The 20,062-nt window shown below is 43.0% G+C and overlaps 1 protein-coding gene across 1 annotated transcript in view; it reads left to right on the top strand.

Moving 5' to 3' along the window:
• Window positions 1-6: 6 nt before the first annotated feature.
• tspan7b (tetraspanin 7b) overlaps window positions 7-20,062 on the top strand; it is a 129,213-nt gene continuing 109,157 nt past the window's right edge. Inside the window, exon 1 of the mRNA XM_038802135.1 lies at window positions 7-179. Within this exon, the coding sequence (XP_038658063.1) occupies window positions 99-179 (81 nt within the window). The 5' untranslated portion in view covers window positions 7-98. The remainder of the gene's footprint in view (window positions 180-20,062) is intronic.

The following is a 20,062-nucleotide window of genomic DNA, read 5'->3' as shown; positions in this document are numbered from 1 at the left end:
AGCGCCGCCGCCGAATGACATGAGTGCTGCAGTGTCCCGGCGCCGGGAGGAGGAGGCGGCACAACAAGAGGCACTGGAGCGTAAACGCATAGATTATTATGGCATCGCGGCGAATGGAGACTAAACCGGTGATAACGTGTCTCAAAACGCTCCTCATCATCTACAGCTTCGTTTTCTGGGTAAGGCTGAGAGATTATCCCCTATTATTTTTATTTTAGCTCCTAAATAGAAACGACAGAGAAAAATAACCCATTATTTTGTTCTGAAGGTTGAAAAGCGAGAATACTGGAGCCGTTTCTGTGTTTGTCCAGATTTGACCCCTCCTCCCCTTTATTTGTCTGTGTAACGCTTGGCCAACTCTACAGAATTTCAGTCGGGCAATGGGCACGATGAGAAACTCGACCTGTTTTTATTGTGTGTGAGAGATATGGGAATGTCTTTAATACTGACGCACTGGTTGCTGTGTGTGTGTGTGATGCACCGTCCAGGAGAGTACTGCAGCAAACATGAAAGATGATCAGTCTCATCCAGAACCTCCTCCCCCACCCCCGCTACATCCCCTCCACCCAACTTTGTTTACTCTGTTTAAATTATTCTCCCACTGAGTCAATCCATATATTTTTTAAACATTTTATACTTTCATTGTGTGAATTAATGTTTTCATTGATAGCGCATCAGCCCTCAGAACATCCAAAGCAACTTCCTTCGTCTTCGCATTCCCTTGGGCTTCTCTCTCTTCCCCTACACCTCTTTTAAATACAAATGGACATTCTACGGCTCTCCTATTTAATTATAAAATCCATCTCTCTTTAAATAAAGTATTAGCGACACTCCTATGCTGCATTGTTGAATGATTTCTTTGCACTGTTTTTAAAGTAATTTGTAGCATTTCACACTGACTAATTATTCGACTGCAGTGCTTCTTCCCACCTACCTGCATGTTACATTTGCAGTAGATTTTTTTATTAAACCAGGAATAGCTGTTTTTCTATAGTTACATCATTTTCCCAACCTTTTTATTTTACTGGTGCAGCACTTTCTTCATTGTAGGGGTTTATTGTGAAAGAAGAAGCCAGTTTAATGTTGAGTCCAGTCCTTTATCATGCTGATGGTAGCAAGCCAGTGAATGTTATGTATTTTTTTGAAAAATATTTTTATTCAAATTTCAACATTTTAACAATTAAACATATAACACACTTAACATTTACAAAATAGAACAAATCCTAAACCAAAACCCCAGGTCCCGCCCCCCTCAGCAGTTGGCGGCAACCAGTTCCCCAGAATGCAATATTAGCAAACCCCATCTTTTGTGGATCTCTCACTTGCTCCTCGCAGAGCAAATTCACCTTCTCCAAACACAAGAATTCCATTAGATTCTCCTAGCCAACTGAAGCACAGGGTGCAGAAGCTGGCCTCCACCCCAACAGGACTCGCCTGCGAGCGATCAACGAGGCGAATGCTAAAACACCTCCCGTCCCTCTCGCTCCCGTCTGCAACTCCAGCAAGGTTAACATCCCAAATATGGCCCCCAGGTGACTGGGCTCCTAGGTCCACATGTAAAATTGTTGACCTGGTGCTAAAAAATGACCCCCAAAACGTCTCCAAACTTCAAGCAGGAGCAGAACATGTGTATGTGATTGGCTGGTGTCCCTCCCACACCGCACTCAAATATCTTCCAATCCCTCAAACATCCTCCAACCCCTCAAACATCCAGCTCATCCTGGACTTCATCAGGTGTGCTCTGTGCACTACCTTAGCTGTATCAACCCCAGCCTTGCACATGAGGCATTCAACCCCAGTAGCATCTTGCATCACAGTCCTTCGCCCGGTGCATCTTCAGCTCCTCTTCCCACTTGGCCGCGTCCCCCTCCAGAGATGCCTTATCCTCCTCCAAAATCCTCCCGTAAATAACACTCCCTCCAGCAACAAGGAGGGCAAAGCCACCGGAAAGGTCGGACAAACATTTTTCACAAAATCTCGACTGCATGTACCTGAAACCCTCCCTTAGCAATACCCCAAACTTCACCCCCAGCTCCTCCAGACTTGCAAACTGTCCTTCTAGGAACAGATGCTTTATTTACGCTAACTCTCGCTCCTCCCAACCCTGAAACCACCCACCAATCCTCCCAGGCTCAAACCCATGGTTCCCCTAAATAGGCAGCAACTTTGACCCCAACCCAGCTTAAAGTGCTGCCAAAACTGCCTCCATATATTCAGTGTGACCACCACCACCGGACTCCCTGAATACCTCCCTGGGGCAAACAGAAGGGGTGCTATTGTCAACGCCTGCAACCCCGACCCCTTACAAAATGCTGCTTCCATCTTCACCCATAAAGCCTCCATCGCCCCACACCTACTCAGCATTTGCCACCCAGTAATAGTATAACAAGTTCAGATGGGCCAAGCCCCCAACTTGCGCCATCTCTGGAGCACTCTCCTCCTAATCCATGCTACCTTACCTGTCCACACAAATGACAAAATCAGCCTCTCCAGAAAAGTTGTTGGCAAGAAGACCGGCAGGCACAGAAAGAAGAGAAAAAACCGTGTCAAAATATTATCTTAACCGCCTGCACTCGACCTGCCAACGATAGGGGAAGGCTATCCCACCTGAGTAAATCCACCCTAACCCTGCCTACCAAACTCGTGAAGTTCAATTTATGGAGCTGAGTCCAGTCGCGAGCCACCTTCACTCCCAGATAGTGAATGTAATATATAAAATGTTGCAGTTATATTTAAAGCCTTTAATGTTTGAATTATGTCTGTCTAGGTGTGCGAAGTTAACAATGTAATCCCATGCTTAATGAATGTTTTATTTTCAGCTATTTGTATGTTTACAGCAACTGAATTTGCAGTCAATGCTTGCCTCTAAATTCATGACTGTCATATAGTTAGCTTAATTTATTCTTTGATTTGGCTAATGGTTTCACTCACCACAGAATTCATTGTTTACATATGTGGTAGTAGAAAATACTAATGAAAGGATCGCAGTAGTGAGAGATGTTTTTGATTTCAAATCTGTCTTTAGGATTCTGTTGTTAGGTGTCGGTCCAAAATAAAAGGATTGCAGCTCTTTCTCCACTTGTGTAAATCATTGCTGTAAATTGTGAATTGACAGACTTATTAGTGTTCAGTCCCCGTCATTTACAACAACAACTTTAATTATATAGCATCTTTAACATTGTAAAACTTCCCTAGGACATTATGAAACAAAATTTGACACAGGATATCAGGGGCAGTCACCAAAAGCTTGGTCAAAAAAGTTAATTTTATGGAATGTCTTAAAGAGGGAGACAAGAGGTAGAGTGACTAAAAGGTTCAGGGAGGAAATTCCAGAAATCAGGGGCTTGACAGGGGCAGCAATGAAAATTGGGAATGTGCTACAGACTAGAATTTTGGCGGTTTGTTGGGCCAGGGGAAGTTTCAGAGTTGGGGAAGGGTGAGGCCACAGACTGAGGACAGGGATGAGGATTTTAACATTGGTTCTGGTCCAGCATCACCTCAATGTAGACCAGAAAGTGCAGGGGTCGATGGATGAATAGGATCAAGTGCAAGCTAGGATATAGGCTGCATAATTTTGGATGAACTCAAGTTTACGAATGGTGCAAGGTGGTAGGCAAGCCAGGAGCATATTGGAACAACAGGTTTACAGCTAACAAAGTCTTTGATGGTTTCAGCAGCAGATGAGCAAGCACAGGGTTGGAGGACAGGTGATGCGATTGAGGTGCAGTAGGCAAGCTTGTTGATGGAGTAGATATGAGGTTGGAAGCTCATCTCAGAGAGAAATAGGATGATAAGGTGCGATAATACCGATAATTTATCCTGAATTTGCCTATCGCAGCAATATTCATTCATAGCCTCTTGGGCCAAGCTCTTTTGAATCTGTCCCAATATTTATTTTGTTGGCTTGATTCCAGTTTTTGTTTTTTATGCTCCTATGGAGTTCTTTGGAAGGTTTTACTATAGTGTATTGTGTGCAGTATATAAATGCAAGATGTTGTTGGTTGTATTTGTTGATACACTTCACCAAGCAGGTCTTTATCACAATTTAATATTCTTCGCTTTCTTCCCAAAACTGGATAACTTGGCCGTGATTTAATGGTGAAATAAAACAGACTCCCTTTTTGGGCACATTTTCTGTACTTGTAACGCCGAGAACAACCCCGCTGTTAAATGGGACTCTGCTTTCTTGGGCCTGGGCGAGAAATGTCCCAAAGAGACTGCACTTAGACTCATTTCCTGAACTAATGAGCTCAGCTCACCAGTGCAGGAAGAGATTGAGCCATTTTAATATTGTGTCTGGATCTCTCGAACCCCTCCATCATGGCCTCAAGGCCCTCCCCCCAATGTCCTAACTTACCAATTAGGGGGTCCTTGAGCCCCCTCACATCCCACCTCATAAAGACAGGGCACCCCTGGGCCCAATCCCTGGCATGGGCAACTTGGCAGTGCCCATGCCAGAATTACAGAATGCACAGGTTGCAGTAGGAATGCCAGGGTACCACCCTGCCCAGAGCCGACCACCCAGGAGCCTCCGGTCACCTGAGAGACCCCCTCAAGTGCCATCATGCCTGGATCTAGTTTGTGGGAACCAGTGCTAAACAGCATTATGGCAGGGTCTCAGAGGCAAGGCTGTTGATCCTAAACCTTGGGTAACTCCTTGAATATGCAAATCTGGATCCCGCCCATTGAGGGCAAGATCCAGATCGCGATGCCTCGCTAGATCTCGCGAGGCGTAACCAGCACATAAAATCGCGGGAGGCCTCTCGTGAGATATAACGCCCTTGTCACGTCACCGGGTTGGGTGCAATGAGGATGGTAGATTGCGCCCCTTGTATTAAATGCATTGTTTAGAATTAGGAAGGATTAACACAACGGACAGACAACCTTCTGGTACCATGTCAGTCATGGCTGTTTTACATTCACAGTAAATTCATGATAGAGGCTGCAATATGTTTTCTATCATTCATCAAGACCTTGAAAATAAAGGGACTAGGACACTGCCACTTCCTTTTAATGATGAGATTGCTTTGAATTGTTCAACATACTTGTCAAACGACCAACCTGCTTAAGAATGCTGCAGGGATATTTCCATCATCTCCCTGATTACAAAAGCTAAAATAAATCATAAATGTTTCATCGGATGGTTTCCTATCTGATTTATGAAAAAGAAAAAGTGGCAATAATTTAACCAAGCAGGAAAAAATTGCATCAATGCTTTTCTAGTTATAATAATGAAGATGCGTAGGTAGTAGAAATTTTCAGATGCAGTAAGAAGTAGGGTTGTTTAACTGTTTCATAAGGGACCATGCATTTACTGTAATAGCTTTAAATAACATTTTCACATAAGAGTGTAAACCTTTAGATCTGCTTTACGTAATTTCACATCTAGGCAAGGAGAATGTTCGACTCTGAGGAACCTCCAGCCTGAGGAAATTAAATTCCTGTGGTTACCACCATTGATGGGTTTTTATATATAATCAATAATTATTCAGTTCAAAGACAATATGTTGTCTTAAATATATAACAGGTTCTTGTAATAGCCATCTTGCCCAGTATGAATCAGAACAATAATAATCCGATTCTTGTATTAATGCATGGTTACCATAGCCACAGGGTTTCTGATATGTCAATCATAATTTTTGCTCGCATAAATTGAGGCTCCGATGTTGCATAACTGTTATTGGACAATAAGATTTCTCTTATCTTCTGTCAACAAGTGCTTCTACTCAATGTTCAATTGTCATGTCCAGTGGAAAACCTCTTCCACCTCCTCCCAGAAATCCAAAGATACAGGTTTGGTAGACAGCTGAGCTCTTGTATGATCTTATTCTGTCGTACCCAATTGGTTGTAGAAGCATGGTCGATGATTTGATGGGAAGTGTGGCCACTTTGTGAATGGGTCCAATTTCCAGCAGAATATTTTTTAAACCTTTGCTAAAGATCGCAGAAACTTGATTTGCACTGAAGAACATCTGCTTGAAATTCATCATTTTCTTTTGTTTTGATTTGACTAATACATAGATGAAATGCTGACTTTCGTCAGTACCATATCTATATTCAGCTGTCACGAAGAATGCCGATATTATCTGCAGAGTATCCCAACTTGGAATACTGGTTCGTGGGGGTGCATAGTTTTATGTGTTTTGTTGTGAGGAGACAAATTAAACCCCAGAGATAATAAACAGCCCAGTTGTTGTGTAACAATTAAAAGACTATTTAATAAAGTAACAAAAAGACAAATACACACAAACAGGACTACTCTACTCTCATGCAATTAAAATATGAATTATTAAACACATAAACAGTTTCTAATGAATGTACCACTTGTTCCAAAGTATATCTATGATACCTGAACTCCGTAACACTTTCCCGTTTCCCAAAAACATCAAAATTAAATAACCAGCTTATTGTTACCGCACAATGTAGGGATGATACTCAAGTCTGGGAAACATCTTTTCCTGGTCCAAAGATACAGGTTTGATAGATGGCAAAGATACTTTAAGCTGCCGTTATGAAGGTTTTAGGCATTGCCTTGACTCTAAGACTTGGAGGCTTGTTTCATGTAAATGTGACTTCTAGGCTGCTAGCTGAAAAACTAGCTTTTGGGTTTCATAGAATTTACAATGCAGAAAGAGGCCATTTGGCCCATCGAGTCTGCACCGGCTCTTGGAAAGAGCACCCTACCCAAGCCCACACCTCCACCCTATCCCCATAACCCAGTAACCCCACCCAACACTAAGGGCAATTTTGGACACTAAGGGCAATTTAGCATGGCCAATCCACCTATCCTGCACATCTTTGGACTGTGGGAGGAAACCGGAGCACCCGGAGGAAACCCACTCACACACGGGGAGAATGTGCAGACTCCGCACAGAGAGTAACCCAAGCCGGGAATCGAACCTGGGACCCTGGAGCTGTGAAGCAATTGTGCTAACCACCGTGCTGCCCGTGGTTTCAGGGCTGGAAACTGGCATGTCTGCTTTCTGAGACTGCTAGATATTAACTGCCTCCCTGGCTTTGATTGTCAGAACAATTGTACCTTTGTTCTCTTTGAACATGCCTTCTGTGTATTGTCTGGCCCTATCAACTTCCTTGACTAGACATTAGCATATGTGTACCTTCTGGCTCTTCCCAAACGTCTATATGAGGAATCATAAACTATTCACACCTGGTTATTATCTAAACTGTCTTCTAATCCCATTATTAGGAGAGACTCATATCAATGAGTCTTTTGAATATGATTTACTGCAGTCTCTAGGCAGATTTCTACCTGTTGCTGTACATCTATCCTATTTTGTGTTAAATATGTTTTGCTGCAGTTGCTAGGTAAATTCATGATACATCATATACATTAATATGCAATGTAATCCAAGAATATTCAGAAATCACAGTGGGGAGATTTTGTTTTCTGACCTATTTTGATATTAAAAAGGTGCCCAACTTCTAAAGCTAGCAATGCTGGGAATATGCACAATTTTTAATAGAATATTGTTCAGACAAGGCCCAGAGTTAATGTTCCTCATTTAGTTAAGCAGGATAATTTGAAGCAGCACTGCACATATTTTCCCCTCATTATCCTGGACTTGCACTTCCCCTATGATCAATTATATTTCACCTGTAAGCTCAAACTAAAACCTAATAGGTAAATGCCTTGATCACCATAACATTAAACCATAGATGCCCAAAGAGTACAGGATTGATTTTTCTGATTTGTGCTGAGATATTTGACCTAAATTAGGCAAACAATTGTTACAGTAATTGGCAAGTGTCTGAGAGTAGTCCATGACTATTTTCACCCACCTCTCAGCAACCAGTTCCATGGCATTGCTGGTAGAGACCTGGTAAGGAATAGGGCACAGCAGATCAAGAGTGATGTGAAAAGGAGATACCTGAAGAAAACTCCACTGTAATTAACTTTCTGCTCCATTTATTATTACAGTAGAATAATTATTCAATATCCTACTATCTTCTGAAAGAACTATCAGTTATGTGGAAAAGAATGGTTAATGTGTCCCCAACATTACAATAGCTGGGCTACCATTTTAGTGCAGCATCCCCAGCCTCAGTCGCTGAATAGGGAGTAGATATAGAACTTGAATTAAAATCCCAATGTGGTATGTTGTGAAATTCAGTTATGTAACTCTGATCATTTGCAGGCTGGTAACAGGGGAAAAAAACATTAATGAGAGCTGTTGTAAAAAAAAACAAACTGATTTGCTAAATATTTTTAGAGAAGGGAACTGTGCCAGTTTAGGCTACATGTGACTCAAATTCTATACTACATTTTTGACTCTGAAGGTACCATCAATTTATTGATTTGTTAAGTGGTGTTCAAAGTGCATCACCTACTTGGGGAAACTAGGACAGGATGGGCAGTAAATATGGGCACATCCCAAGAATAAATCAACAACATGTTTTGAAGAATAACAATAACAAGTAAGCTTGCATGTGTCATATTATTATTATCAAGATGCACTGCAGTAACCCACCAAGGTTCCTTAGCACCTTGCAAACCCATGACCACTACAATCTCGAAGGACAAGAGCAGCAGATACCTGGGAACCCCACAATCTGGAGGTTCCCCTCCAAGTCACTCACCAGCCCGACTTGGAAATATATCACCATTCGATCTCTATTGCTAGGGTAAAATCCTGGAACTTCCTCCCTAACAGCACTGTAGGTGTACCTATGCCTCGGGGACTGCAGCGATTCAAGAAGGCAACTCATCACCACCTTCTTAGGATCAACTAGGGATGGGCAATAAATGCTGGCCTAACCAGCGATGCCCACATACCGTAAATAATTTAAAAAAATTCTTTACCCTTTGTTTTCTTACTTCTGTTTCCTCCTTGCCTTTATCAGAATATAGGAAACACCAAGTTGAATTTTGAGGTGTTAATGGCAGGGGTGGCTGAGCCAGCAACAGTAATCTATTTTTTTTTTAAACTGCAAAGGATTCAGATGTAGAGCTGACACATTTATTTTGCGGCCAGCGCTCCGTTGTAAAGCAAGGATGGCTCTGAACCAATTTGGATATCAGTTTGCCAGGGTTTATTTATAAAATTAATATTAGGGCAGCATGGTGGCACAGTGGTTAGCATTGCTGCCTACGGCGCTGAGGACCTGGGTTCGAATCCCGGCCCTGGGTCACTGTCCGTGTGGAGTTTGCACATTCTCCCCGTGTCTGCGTGGGTTTCACCCCCACAACCCAAAGATGTGCAGGATAGGTAGATTGGCCATTCTAAATTGCCCCTTAATTGGAAAAAATAATTGGGTACTCTAAATTTATAAAAAAAAAAAAAAAATTAATATTAGATTTGTCTAAATTAATACATCCACCCAGGAACTCACTATGTTTAGAACTGTTCAGTCTTGGAAGTTTCCTCTCGGCAAAAGAATGTCTAACTTCTTAATGATTAGTCCATTGAATGACAGATGTTGCCAACATCTGGGTGGTTTGTATTTTAATTACAGGGATGTTTGCAGCATTTGCTTCAGTGTGAAATCTTCTACTGTAACATTCTGATCTGGTATTTAATTGATACTTTAAAATATTATGGACGTATAATTGCTGGTGTAACAATTTAGTACCCTTATCGGTGAATCTGGCAAAGTACTTTGTAAGTACTTATATTCCACTGACAAAGTACTTTGATTGGCATTTTACCGAGATACTATTTTTACATCTAATTCAATCTGATTTTATTCTACAGTAATGACATTTTTATTCTGCTAGGATCATCCTCCAATTTCTAGAGATTAATTTCACCTTGCCTAATTGTAAGTAATATATTAGTTCTTTCTGAATTTGGAAAACCAAGTTGGTTAAGTGATCATCATCAAAGTTGCAAAGAAATTGGTAAATGTGACTTTTCTCAACGTAAAATTGCATGAATCAAGTTGGCTGAAAGCCCAATAAATTATTGATCAATGAATCTGGGCTGAAAATTTGCTATATTACATAACCACCAAGATTTTCCTTCCTTCTTTCGTTCCACTCCTGTGCCTTATTTGTGTTAGCTTCGAGAGGAACCTCTCCACAATTGTAACATGCAGTGAGAATAATGGACAAGCAATAGTGGAGTTTGGATATGTTTAGAATTTGCCTCATTGACATCTAAATAACTATTATTAGCAAGATCTATATAGTGCAGAAGTTGATAGTTTAACAAAATATATTTCTACATTTTTTTAGAAAATTGCTGAACTTGCATTACACTGCTCCAAATATTAATGCAAGATACAATATATCTTGAAAGACTGTTGTTCACATTTCTTTTCAATTTCAGCTGCACAAAGTTAAACAAACATTTTTTTCTGGAGCTTTTAAAATAAAAGTGCAATTTTGCATTAGTACCTTAACGATTATTTCACATAAGACTGCAGTTTAAGCAGTTTTTTTAATGGTTCAGCAAATTTATTCCGAGACTATAGACCAGAAATGACCCAGTTTTGATCTCCAATCTTTATCAACTCGGATGACCTCAGCAAGGCCAACAACTGGAATGCTGCAATTGACACCAGTGTTCTCTTCTAAAGTATTCATTAAAACATGTACACAATAATCTCAGTCTACATATATAGTCAAGGTGTCTATTGTTAAAAGAATGTACAGCACAGGAACCGGCTGGTTTATGATCCAACAAGCCATATTATTTTGGTTGAGGAAAATTATTTGTCAGATATGTATACAAAGGATTGGCTACAATGGACCAGATTTTGCTGGGTAAAAAAAACACAATTTGAGCAAAACACAGTTATTAAGTAAACTGTCCGGTAATTTGTAGAGTGAAAGAGATACCCCATGACTTGCTAAGCACAAGTAGTCTTTCAATTATGCGATGACAAGAACAAAAACTTGTATTTATATAGCTTTTTAATACAATGAAATGTCTTAAGGTGCTTCATGGAAACATTATAAAATAAAGTATGATACCAAGCAACATAAGGAGGCATCACATCAGAAGACTAAGCTGGGTCAAAGAGGCAGATTTTGAGGAGATTTTAAGGTAGGAAAGTGAGGTTTAGAAGCGGAGATATAGGGTGGGTATTCTCGAGCTTGAGGGCCTAGACAACTAAGAAGTGGCCACAAATGGTGGAATAATTAAAACTGGGAATAAACAAGAGGCCAGAATTAGAGTGTAGGTATTTCAGAGGGTTACGTGGTGTGGGGTGGGGGAGGGGGGGGGGGGGTGATTATAGAGATCAGGATTGGCAAGGTCTGGGAGAGATTTGAAATCAGAGGTCAGAATTTAAAAATCAAGATGTTGCTTGCCCACGAACCAATGCAGATCAGCAAATACATGGGTGTTAGAGAAATGCAAGTTAAGACATGGACAGCAGCATTTTGGAAGCGACCAAATTTGTGGAGGATAGAGTGTGAGAGACCAGCCAGGAATGCAACCAGCCAGGAATGCATTGGAATATTCGGGTCAAGGGGTAACAAAAGCACAAATGAGAGATTCAGGAGCAGATGAGCTGTAATGGGGCGAAGTAGGGCAACATTACTGAGGTAAAAACAAATGATCTTGGTAATGTCATCATGAATATGAAGTTGGTCGCTCATCTTGAGTTCAAATGTGACATATTTTTGAACAGACTGGCTTAATCTCGAGTGAAGGATGGAGTCGGTAGATAGGGAACACAGCTTGGAGTGGGGAATGAAAACAATGGTTTCAGTCTTTCTGATATTTAATTGGAGGAAATGTCTGCAGTCTGATAGTTTATTAACAGTGGAGGCATCATGGTGGTAAGGTACAGCTTGGTATCATTAGTGTTTGGATGATTTAGCTGAGGGCAGCATGTAGAATAGAAGACCTAAGGATAGAAGGAGAACCCATTGCAAGTAATTCACTGGCTATGATTCAATAGGTAAGAATGTAACTGAGTGAGGCCAGCCCTGCCCAGCTGGATGACAGTAAGAAGACTTTGGAGGAGCAGAGTGTGCTGAAGACTACATGGAGGTTGAGAAGAATGACGAGGGAAAATTTCCAATTGTTACAGTTAAATAGGATGGACTTTTCCCCCATCCCCAAAAGTGCTTTCTGGTGACGGAGACAGCTCACCATTAGTCGACGGTGGGATCTTCTGTTCCTGTCGATGTCTACTGTGCTTTGTGCAGCTCGCCCGTCCTGCCGCTGGGAAGCTTGCCATGGGGGTCGCCTTCAGTGGGACCAGAAGATCCCACCGGCACGAAGGGTCAGAAGATCCTACCCATAGGAGGTGACTTGTGACTTTGAAAAGAGCTATTTCAGTACTTTGTTTTATAATGCACATTGGAATTTTTCATTCTATTAAAGGATCCAAATAAATATTGCTGATGCCATTAACAATTATCAGATCATTAAAAGAGCATTTCTACTAATAGCCACTAGACTTAACTTTCTGTTGCTAGTTTAATGTGCAGGGATGGAAACTGATGATCATCCTCTCTTGGCCAGAATGTTACCTGTTCAGTGTGAAGTTTCATTCCTTCAGGTTGTGAATTGTTTGAAGAGATTTTTAAAATGTCACATGAGAAATGTTGCCCTATGTTAATTGGATTAATTGATCACCCACCTCTGCTCGATGGGAGGCTGAAGCATTGCCCATCCCATTTTCAGGAATATCCCATGGCAGCTGGAAGACATCTGACTTCCCTCTTAGCACCAATACTCTACCAATTCACCCAAACCTCTCAATTCACCTCCAGAGTACTGCTGCAAGGCCAGCTTCTGTTTCCCTAACTGGGCCTTGTAAGCTCAAACTTCCAGAAACAAAATGCTCACAAACCAGTGTAACTAATGGGAAACATGGCAAGATGCCCACCTCCATCCTACGTTTTGATCATTTTGTTTGATGAACAAATATTCACACCTAAACATCAACTGATGCACTCATTTGGAAAAGAAACAGTTGAATCAGTTAGTTCTTTTCAATATTGTAGCAAATAAGTTCCCTTTAATATTGCTAATGCGGACAAAGTGTCATGGAGCCACTATATTTCCACATTTTTACCCTTTCAGCCCCAAAAACAAACTTTTATGATAAATTCCAGCAACAATTTGGACCTATTTACTGTCCATAATTTGGAATGAATAAAATGAAATAGCTGTGGCACAAAATAGAACACAATTGTAAAAACAAAAGTCTGAAAGCATCCTTACATCTAACTAGCAGATACATAGATTTACTTTTAATCACATGCTGGGCAGAGCATTCCTAACAATGAGGCTAATTACTATACATAAAACTAAAATATAATCCTTCCTGAGGTCTTCTGCAATTTAAAAATAAACATATGCCTACAGTGCAAAACTTGAATTTTTAACTTGATAAATAAGGCTGATTACAAGCAGGGATATCTGCAGCCAACAGCATTTTATAAATTCATTCAATAACTGCAACCAATTTTACACATTTCTGTCCTTCTCAAAGGCATTGAATATTTTCGGGGATATAATTCCTGCAATGTCTGGTCCAAGTGGCTATTATTCTTGTCCGAGCCCTGATGGTGAGTGTTGGCATTGGATCTGTTGGGCAAGGGGGAAGGGGGTGGTCAGTTTCAATGGAGGGGTAATACTACAGATGATTACAATTGTGTTTTTTTTAAAATTCCAATTAAGGGGCAATTTAGCTTGGCCAATCCACCTACTCTGCACATCTATGGGTTGTGGGGGTGAGACGGGCACGGGACAATTCTGTCTTTGCCTGATTTTTGCATTCACCCATTTCCCACAGAGTTCACCGTATAAAGGTCACATACATGCCATTGATCAGTTTATTTCAAAGCTGATGCTAAGCTTTTTAACCATGTGTCAGCTTGACATGACCTTTTTCACTGCAATTGGAGACTGTTGGTTTCAAACAATCAAATCATTGAGAAGGTAGTTTGGAGCAGAAAAGCTTAAAATGAACAGTTAGTTTCTGAGGGTTTGTAATTATTTGACGGGAACATTTTAACTCGAGTAGCTGGTTTTTCCTGAAGGGGCAGTGAGAGAGCAGGGATTTTAACAACTGGGCCTCATTATAAGATTCTAAGATACTGCTGGCCAATCTTCTGAGCAAAACAAGAAATTAATGGGAGTAGAAGATGATGGGGTTGTTTGGGCTGGAGAGTTGGGCCCACACTCTGCTTGGAGTGTTTGGAGGAGCACTCTCGCCCTTTCTGACCCCACAAAGGAAATTAATATACTGACCCATTAGGGTCTCTCACCTGCTGATCCTCTCAGTCAGGATTGTGTGTGACTTAGAGGGGAACTTGCAGGTGGTGGTCATGTTCCCATCTGTCTGCTGCCTTTGTCCTTCCAGGCTGTAGAGGTTGTGTGAGTTTGGAAGTGGCTGTTTGAAGGAGGCTTGGCAAGTGACTGAAGGTCAGTGGAGAAGTTAACATTCTGCCTCAGTGATTATTCTGGGGGTTACCATTGACCAGAAACTGAACTGGATTCGCAAAAAATACTGTGGCCAGCAGAATAGGTCAAAGGCTGGACCTCCCTCCAGGGACACAGCTGACTGATTTTCTTTTTCCAGGAATTAACAGGTTTGTTTCATGTGACAGAGCCAGCCGGTATCTTACCTCCGTCAGTGCTAAAGCAGTACTTTGTTTCACTGCTCTGTCTGGACTGCTCTCCAGCTTCCCCCTCTTTTTCTGTGGGGGGGGCCTCTTGATGGGGGTCTCTTTTCCTGGGCGGGGTGGGGGGGGGCTTCCTGTGGGGCTCTTTTTCTGGTGGTGGGGGCTTTCTAATGGAGGCCTCTTTTTCTGGGGAGCTTCCTGACTGGGGTCCCAGAAAATCCAGGGATGGGAGGCTGAATTGCGCAGCGATGAATTGCGATGGAGGGGCAGGGGGTGGCCAACTGCGGCACCTCGCAATTGGACCGTCTGCCCAATAGGTCTTGGGGCGTCCCTTCAGTAAGGGGATCTCTGGGGAGGTTCTTTTATTTGGGGGATCCATGGTGGACGGGGAGGGGCTCCCTTCATTTAAGGGTCTCTGAAGGAATTCTTCACAATCCTCACCATGCATAAATTTGAACAGTGAAGGATTGGGAATCACTTCCTCATTATGTGCAATTCAGCTCCGGTGGGAAAACATAGTCTCCCAAACAGAGAATTTCGCCCAGAAACTTCATTTCTTGGGATGGGGATGGGGAGAAGAGGAGTTTGGGTGTGGGGGGGATGGTGACGGTGAGAGTGGGCTGCAGCCAGGTCAGCCAACCTGGAAAGAAGTGCGGAGGCAGGCACAGGGATACAAGAGTGAGCTGTTTAAAAGGCCTGTTTAAAGTGCCATGGGACTCACCATGTTCCTTATGCCCCTCTAACCACTCCATATGGTCGCCCATACCCCCATGACAAGCTTTGCCATTCCATCCACCCCCTGTGGCCTTTCATGTCCTGTATGCCAAGCTATGGCACTTGCATGCACGTCAATTCACTCAATGTTTCGAGAGCTGGGGGCGCAATTCTCCGAAATGGAGACAAAGTCCCGATGCTGGAGTGAAAACCGGAGTGTTTCACTCCGGTGTCGGAGCCCGCTCCCAGCCCCCTATTCTCCTGCCCCCAGGGGGCTAGGAGCGGCGTCATGTCATTTACGCGCACTGGGCCGTGGCGATGCGGTTGCTGTCCTCCCTGAGGCCACCCCGCAAGAAGATGGCGGATGGATCTTGCGGGCTGGCAGAAGAAAGGAGGTCCTCCTTTAGAGAGGTTGGCCCGCTGATCGGTGGGCCCCGATCGCGGGCCAGACCCCATCGGAGGCCCCCCCCCCCCAGTGCAGGAACTCTTTCTCCCACCCCCCCCCCCCCCACCACACACACACACACACACACACACACACACACTGCCCCCCCCCACCCCAAGCGTTCCCGCCGGCAGCAACCAGATGTGAGTGGACGGCGCTGCCGGGAACCTGACACTTTGTAGCGGCAGCTCGGGCCAGACCTTTTGCAACCGGCGAGCGGCGATTCTCTGAGCGGCCAGCCGTGATTCTCGCCGCACTGGTTTGGGGGGGGGGGGGGGGGGGGGGAGAATCTCGTACGGGTGCCAGGACGGCGTGGTGGGACTCGCACGGCGCCCCGGCGATTCTCCCACCCGGCGTGGGGGGGCGGAGAATTCCGCCCCATATATGTGCAGTTGAATAGTTTCTTAAAAGGCTTAGAAAAAAAAGTAGTTAGTTGGTAAGTTCTCCTATGTTTGAAAAAGTGTGCACAACAAGCTAACAAACGTGTTAATCATCCAGGCCCTTTAAAAGTCTCAAAAATCACAAACTCTTCAAATCACTTAATTGTGTAAACATGTTGTGAAATTGACAGCAGCGATGGGAGAGCCTGGGCTGTCAAATCAAACAATGTGTCCTCTGGATAGCACGTATTCTAGTATCCTAATGGTGGTCTGGACTCAGTTAAGCCTCATTATGTATGCTTGGCCCTCTGTTACTGTTTTCCAATGTTGAACCAATCCCCTAACTTAGTGAATCATTTATTTCCATATTTCTGATTTCCAAAGGAGAATGTTGCAGAAAATCTTAAATCTTAAGCATCAATACTTCTGCTTTGTTTGTGTTGCCATCTCAGATTAACATCCGTATATTGTAACATTTATAAATGTGGTTAGTGCCAGCAGAACTAGCCGTGACATATGGCAGTCATGATAATGAAAAACCTATTGATGGAGATAATCTAAAGATGATCCTTGAAGATTTCAAGTGATGGAACTGTGACTATTTCCTTTGGCAGCTTGTTTCGCTATGGGATTTTTAGAAAAGAAAGATTGTTGATACACTGTTGTGGAAACAAATGGTGTCTGTAATTGCATAGATGGCTACCTTTTGTTTTGTCATTGTCGGAGGGTGCTACATACTTGTGAATAGAATAACAATAGAATACAATCGAATAACATGCCAATAAACAAATAATGTAACGTATAGGAGTGCGATACTTATATGGTTTGTATACCCTTTAATATATTACATGTACCAATGAGATTTCAAATGGAATATTGTTCCTTAATGAACAAAAAAAGGCATATTGATCTACCAAAACAATAAAGATACTGGCTTGTCTAAAGAGTTCTGAAGAGCAAGATTTACGTATACTTGTGCCACATTTCTCTCTGTTCTATTTATACCTTATTTTGAAGTGAGCTGATATTTGCAAAGTATATTGCATGCAGGTATGTAAAGACAAAATGTAAAATGAACGTTGGAATACTTATCCTCATTTTGTAGTGTTACTTCACTGTACAACTCTTTTATCTTGCCTTTTGTTTAAGTCATTAAATTTCACCACTTAAGTAGCCAGTGTCAGGCCTCCACCTGATCATGGCCCCCAGAGGAAATCTCACCCTCGAAGCTGGTAGCCGTAGGAAGTGGTGGTTGCTGTTGGTAATGCACCAAGAGCTTCATTGGTATTCATTACTGGATCCCTGGAGACAGATGAATGGGACATGATGGAGGTCGCATGAAGGGGGTCGCTGCAAGGGGTGGGATACAAGCACAGTGGGATGGTGTTTTGTGGAGTTCCATCCCCATTCCAATGGCAGGTCCCTCAATCAAGCACTGATTACCTGTAAATGAGAGAACCCTTCCCAATCCCCTCCCTGGTAGGCCACTAACAAAGCCAACGGGGTTTTCTGGAGACCTTCAGGAGCCATGTGAGTCATGTTAAATCCTGAGCCACCATCAAATTCTGGTGTGGTGGGCTCAGGAAGAATAGGCTTTAACTTGCTCATTGATGAACCTAAATGACATCTTGCTGTTGGTGGTCTGGATTCCTGTGTTAGGCCCTTGCTGCACCAGTCGAAATTGGCTATAGTTTTCCCGACACTGGACGTCAGAAGGAAGTTTTCCAACCCAATTCTCTGCCCCTCCCCCATCATCAATATCATCATGCTCATTTTGATGAGCTCCATTAAATCCAATCAATTGTTTGGCACACCGTTAACACAATAAATTGCTGTTGCATAGTTGAGATGAATCAATATCTTGTAATTTTCCCCCGAATTACAAGTGTTTTTTTGAGCACGAAAGGAAAGTCCAAGACGGTGGCTGATTAAAACATATTTGGAGCGATTTGATTTCTTGACATTCTCAAATTTGTGGATTTGTACGGGTCCCTCCTGTTTATTCCCTTATTTCCCCTTTTAATTTGCCGTTATTTTTTGATCCATGGATGATTAATGGACCAAGGCAAAGAAGCATCCTGCACCTTTATGAAACCGTAAGACCTAGAAGGCTGTGACTGACATCAGTGATGACCCACATTGATTGATATGGCTGGTGGCCACTGAATTGGCCCATAAGACTGACTCTGCTCGGTAACAGGTGGATTACCACCTGTTACCCAAATGAGTGCAAAGGATGTTTGGTGTGAAGGTGGGATGTGGGAAGGCCTGCCTTGGTTACACTAGCACTACTGAAGTTTCAAAACAAATCCAAGCTATTGTTCTTGGTTGAGCAAGTTCTTCACTGTGCCGATTCTTTTTTTAAAAAAAAATATTTATTTATTCTCCTCCTCTTTCACATTTTTCCGACGCTGGACATCAGAAGGAAGTCCCCCCCGTCTCTCCCCCCCCCCCCCCCCCCCCACTAATGTTCGATGTTATCCAATTCTTGAAAGTGCATAATGAATAATGCCGATGGATTTTAGAACTCCTCTATCCTTCCCCTCAGTTCAAACTTAACCTTCTCAAGGGTCAAGAATTCCAACAGGTCCCACGCCACGCCAGGGCACAGGGTGGAGAGGCTGCTCTCCAGCCCATCAGGATCCGCCTTCGGGTGATCAACGAGGTGAAGCTACAACATCTGCCTCCGCACCCATTTCCAACCCTGCTGGTCCGACACCCAGAATATGGCCTCCCGGGGGCCTGGGTCCAGTTTCACGTGCACCACTTCAGAAATTACCCTAAAAACCTCCTTCCAGTAATCCTCCAGCTTTGGACAGGACCAAAACATATGAACGTATTTAGTGCCCTCCCGCAACGTTCATACACATCTTCTACTCCTTCAAAGAAGCGGCTCATCCTCTCCCTCGTGAGCTGTGCTCTGTATACCATCTTCAGCTGTATCAGCCCCAACTTCGCACATAAAGTGGAGGTATTCACTCTCTTGGAGCACCTCACACCAGAACCCCTCCTCCATATCCTCTTCCAACTCTTCCTCCCACTTTGCTTTGATCATTGTGCCGATTCTATTAGTGTTTTGAGGGTATTATTCTGAAAGAGTAAATGGGAGAGTATTTGCGTCTCATCGCCTAGCTTTTGAGAAGAATGTGATCATTTAACAGGCTACTGAACTGTGTCAGTTCTGTATATGTAGTTGAGAAAGAAGATAGCAATGTATATTAGATGTAAAGAGCTGAAATGCTATCACAAAATATTTTAAACCATTTCTATTAACCCCATTTGGAAAATTGTAGCTGAGCAGTTAAAAGCTTTGCAATTCTTTCATTGTGTAGACTAATTATTTTTTTTAAAATGTATTTTATTACAAGCATGCATCAAAACAGGTCACAGCGAATAAACACCCCAGGAAATATACCTCCCAACAATCTACTGTACAGATTTTTCCCCTTTTTCACCCCCCGCGACGAACAGCTCCTCAAACGCGGTCACAAACATCCCCCACCTTTCCTCAAACCCCCCTGATGAGCCCTTTAACTCAGACTGTATCTTCTCTAATCGCAGGATGCCGAACAGGTCACCCAGCCATGCCACTACCCCGGTGGCGATGCCGAATGCCACTCCAGCAAAATTCGTCGCTGTGTAATCAGAGAGGCGAAGGCCAAGACATCGGCCTTGCTCCTCTTCATGAGCTCTGGCTTCTCTGAAACCCCAAATATCGCCACCAAAGGGTCCAGGTCCACTCCCTCTCCACTATCCTGGCTAAGACCACGAACACTGCCACCCAGAATCTTCCCAATTTTTCGCAACCCCAAACATGTGCACGTGAATCGCTGGCCCTCCCCCACACCTCTCTCACTCATCTGCTACCCCCTGAAAGGACCCACTCATTCTCGTCCGATGCATATGCACCTTGTGTGCCTCCTTAAACTGTATTAGGCTAATCCTTGCACAAGAGGAGGTCCCGTTTACCCT

The sequence above is a fragment of the Scyliorhinus canicula genome, chromosome 7, assembly GCF_902713615.1.
Source record: "Scyliorhinus canicula chromosome 7, sScyCan1.1, whole genome shotgun sequence".
Classification (NCBI taxonomy): domain Eukaryota; kingdom Metazoa; phylum Chordata; class Chondrichthyes; order Carcharhiniformes; family Scyliorhinidae; genus Scyliorhinus; species Scyliorhinus canicula.
This window is presented reverse-complemented; position numbering and strand designations above follow the sequence as displayed.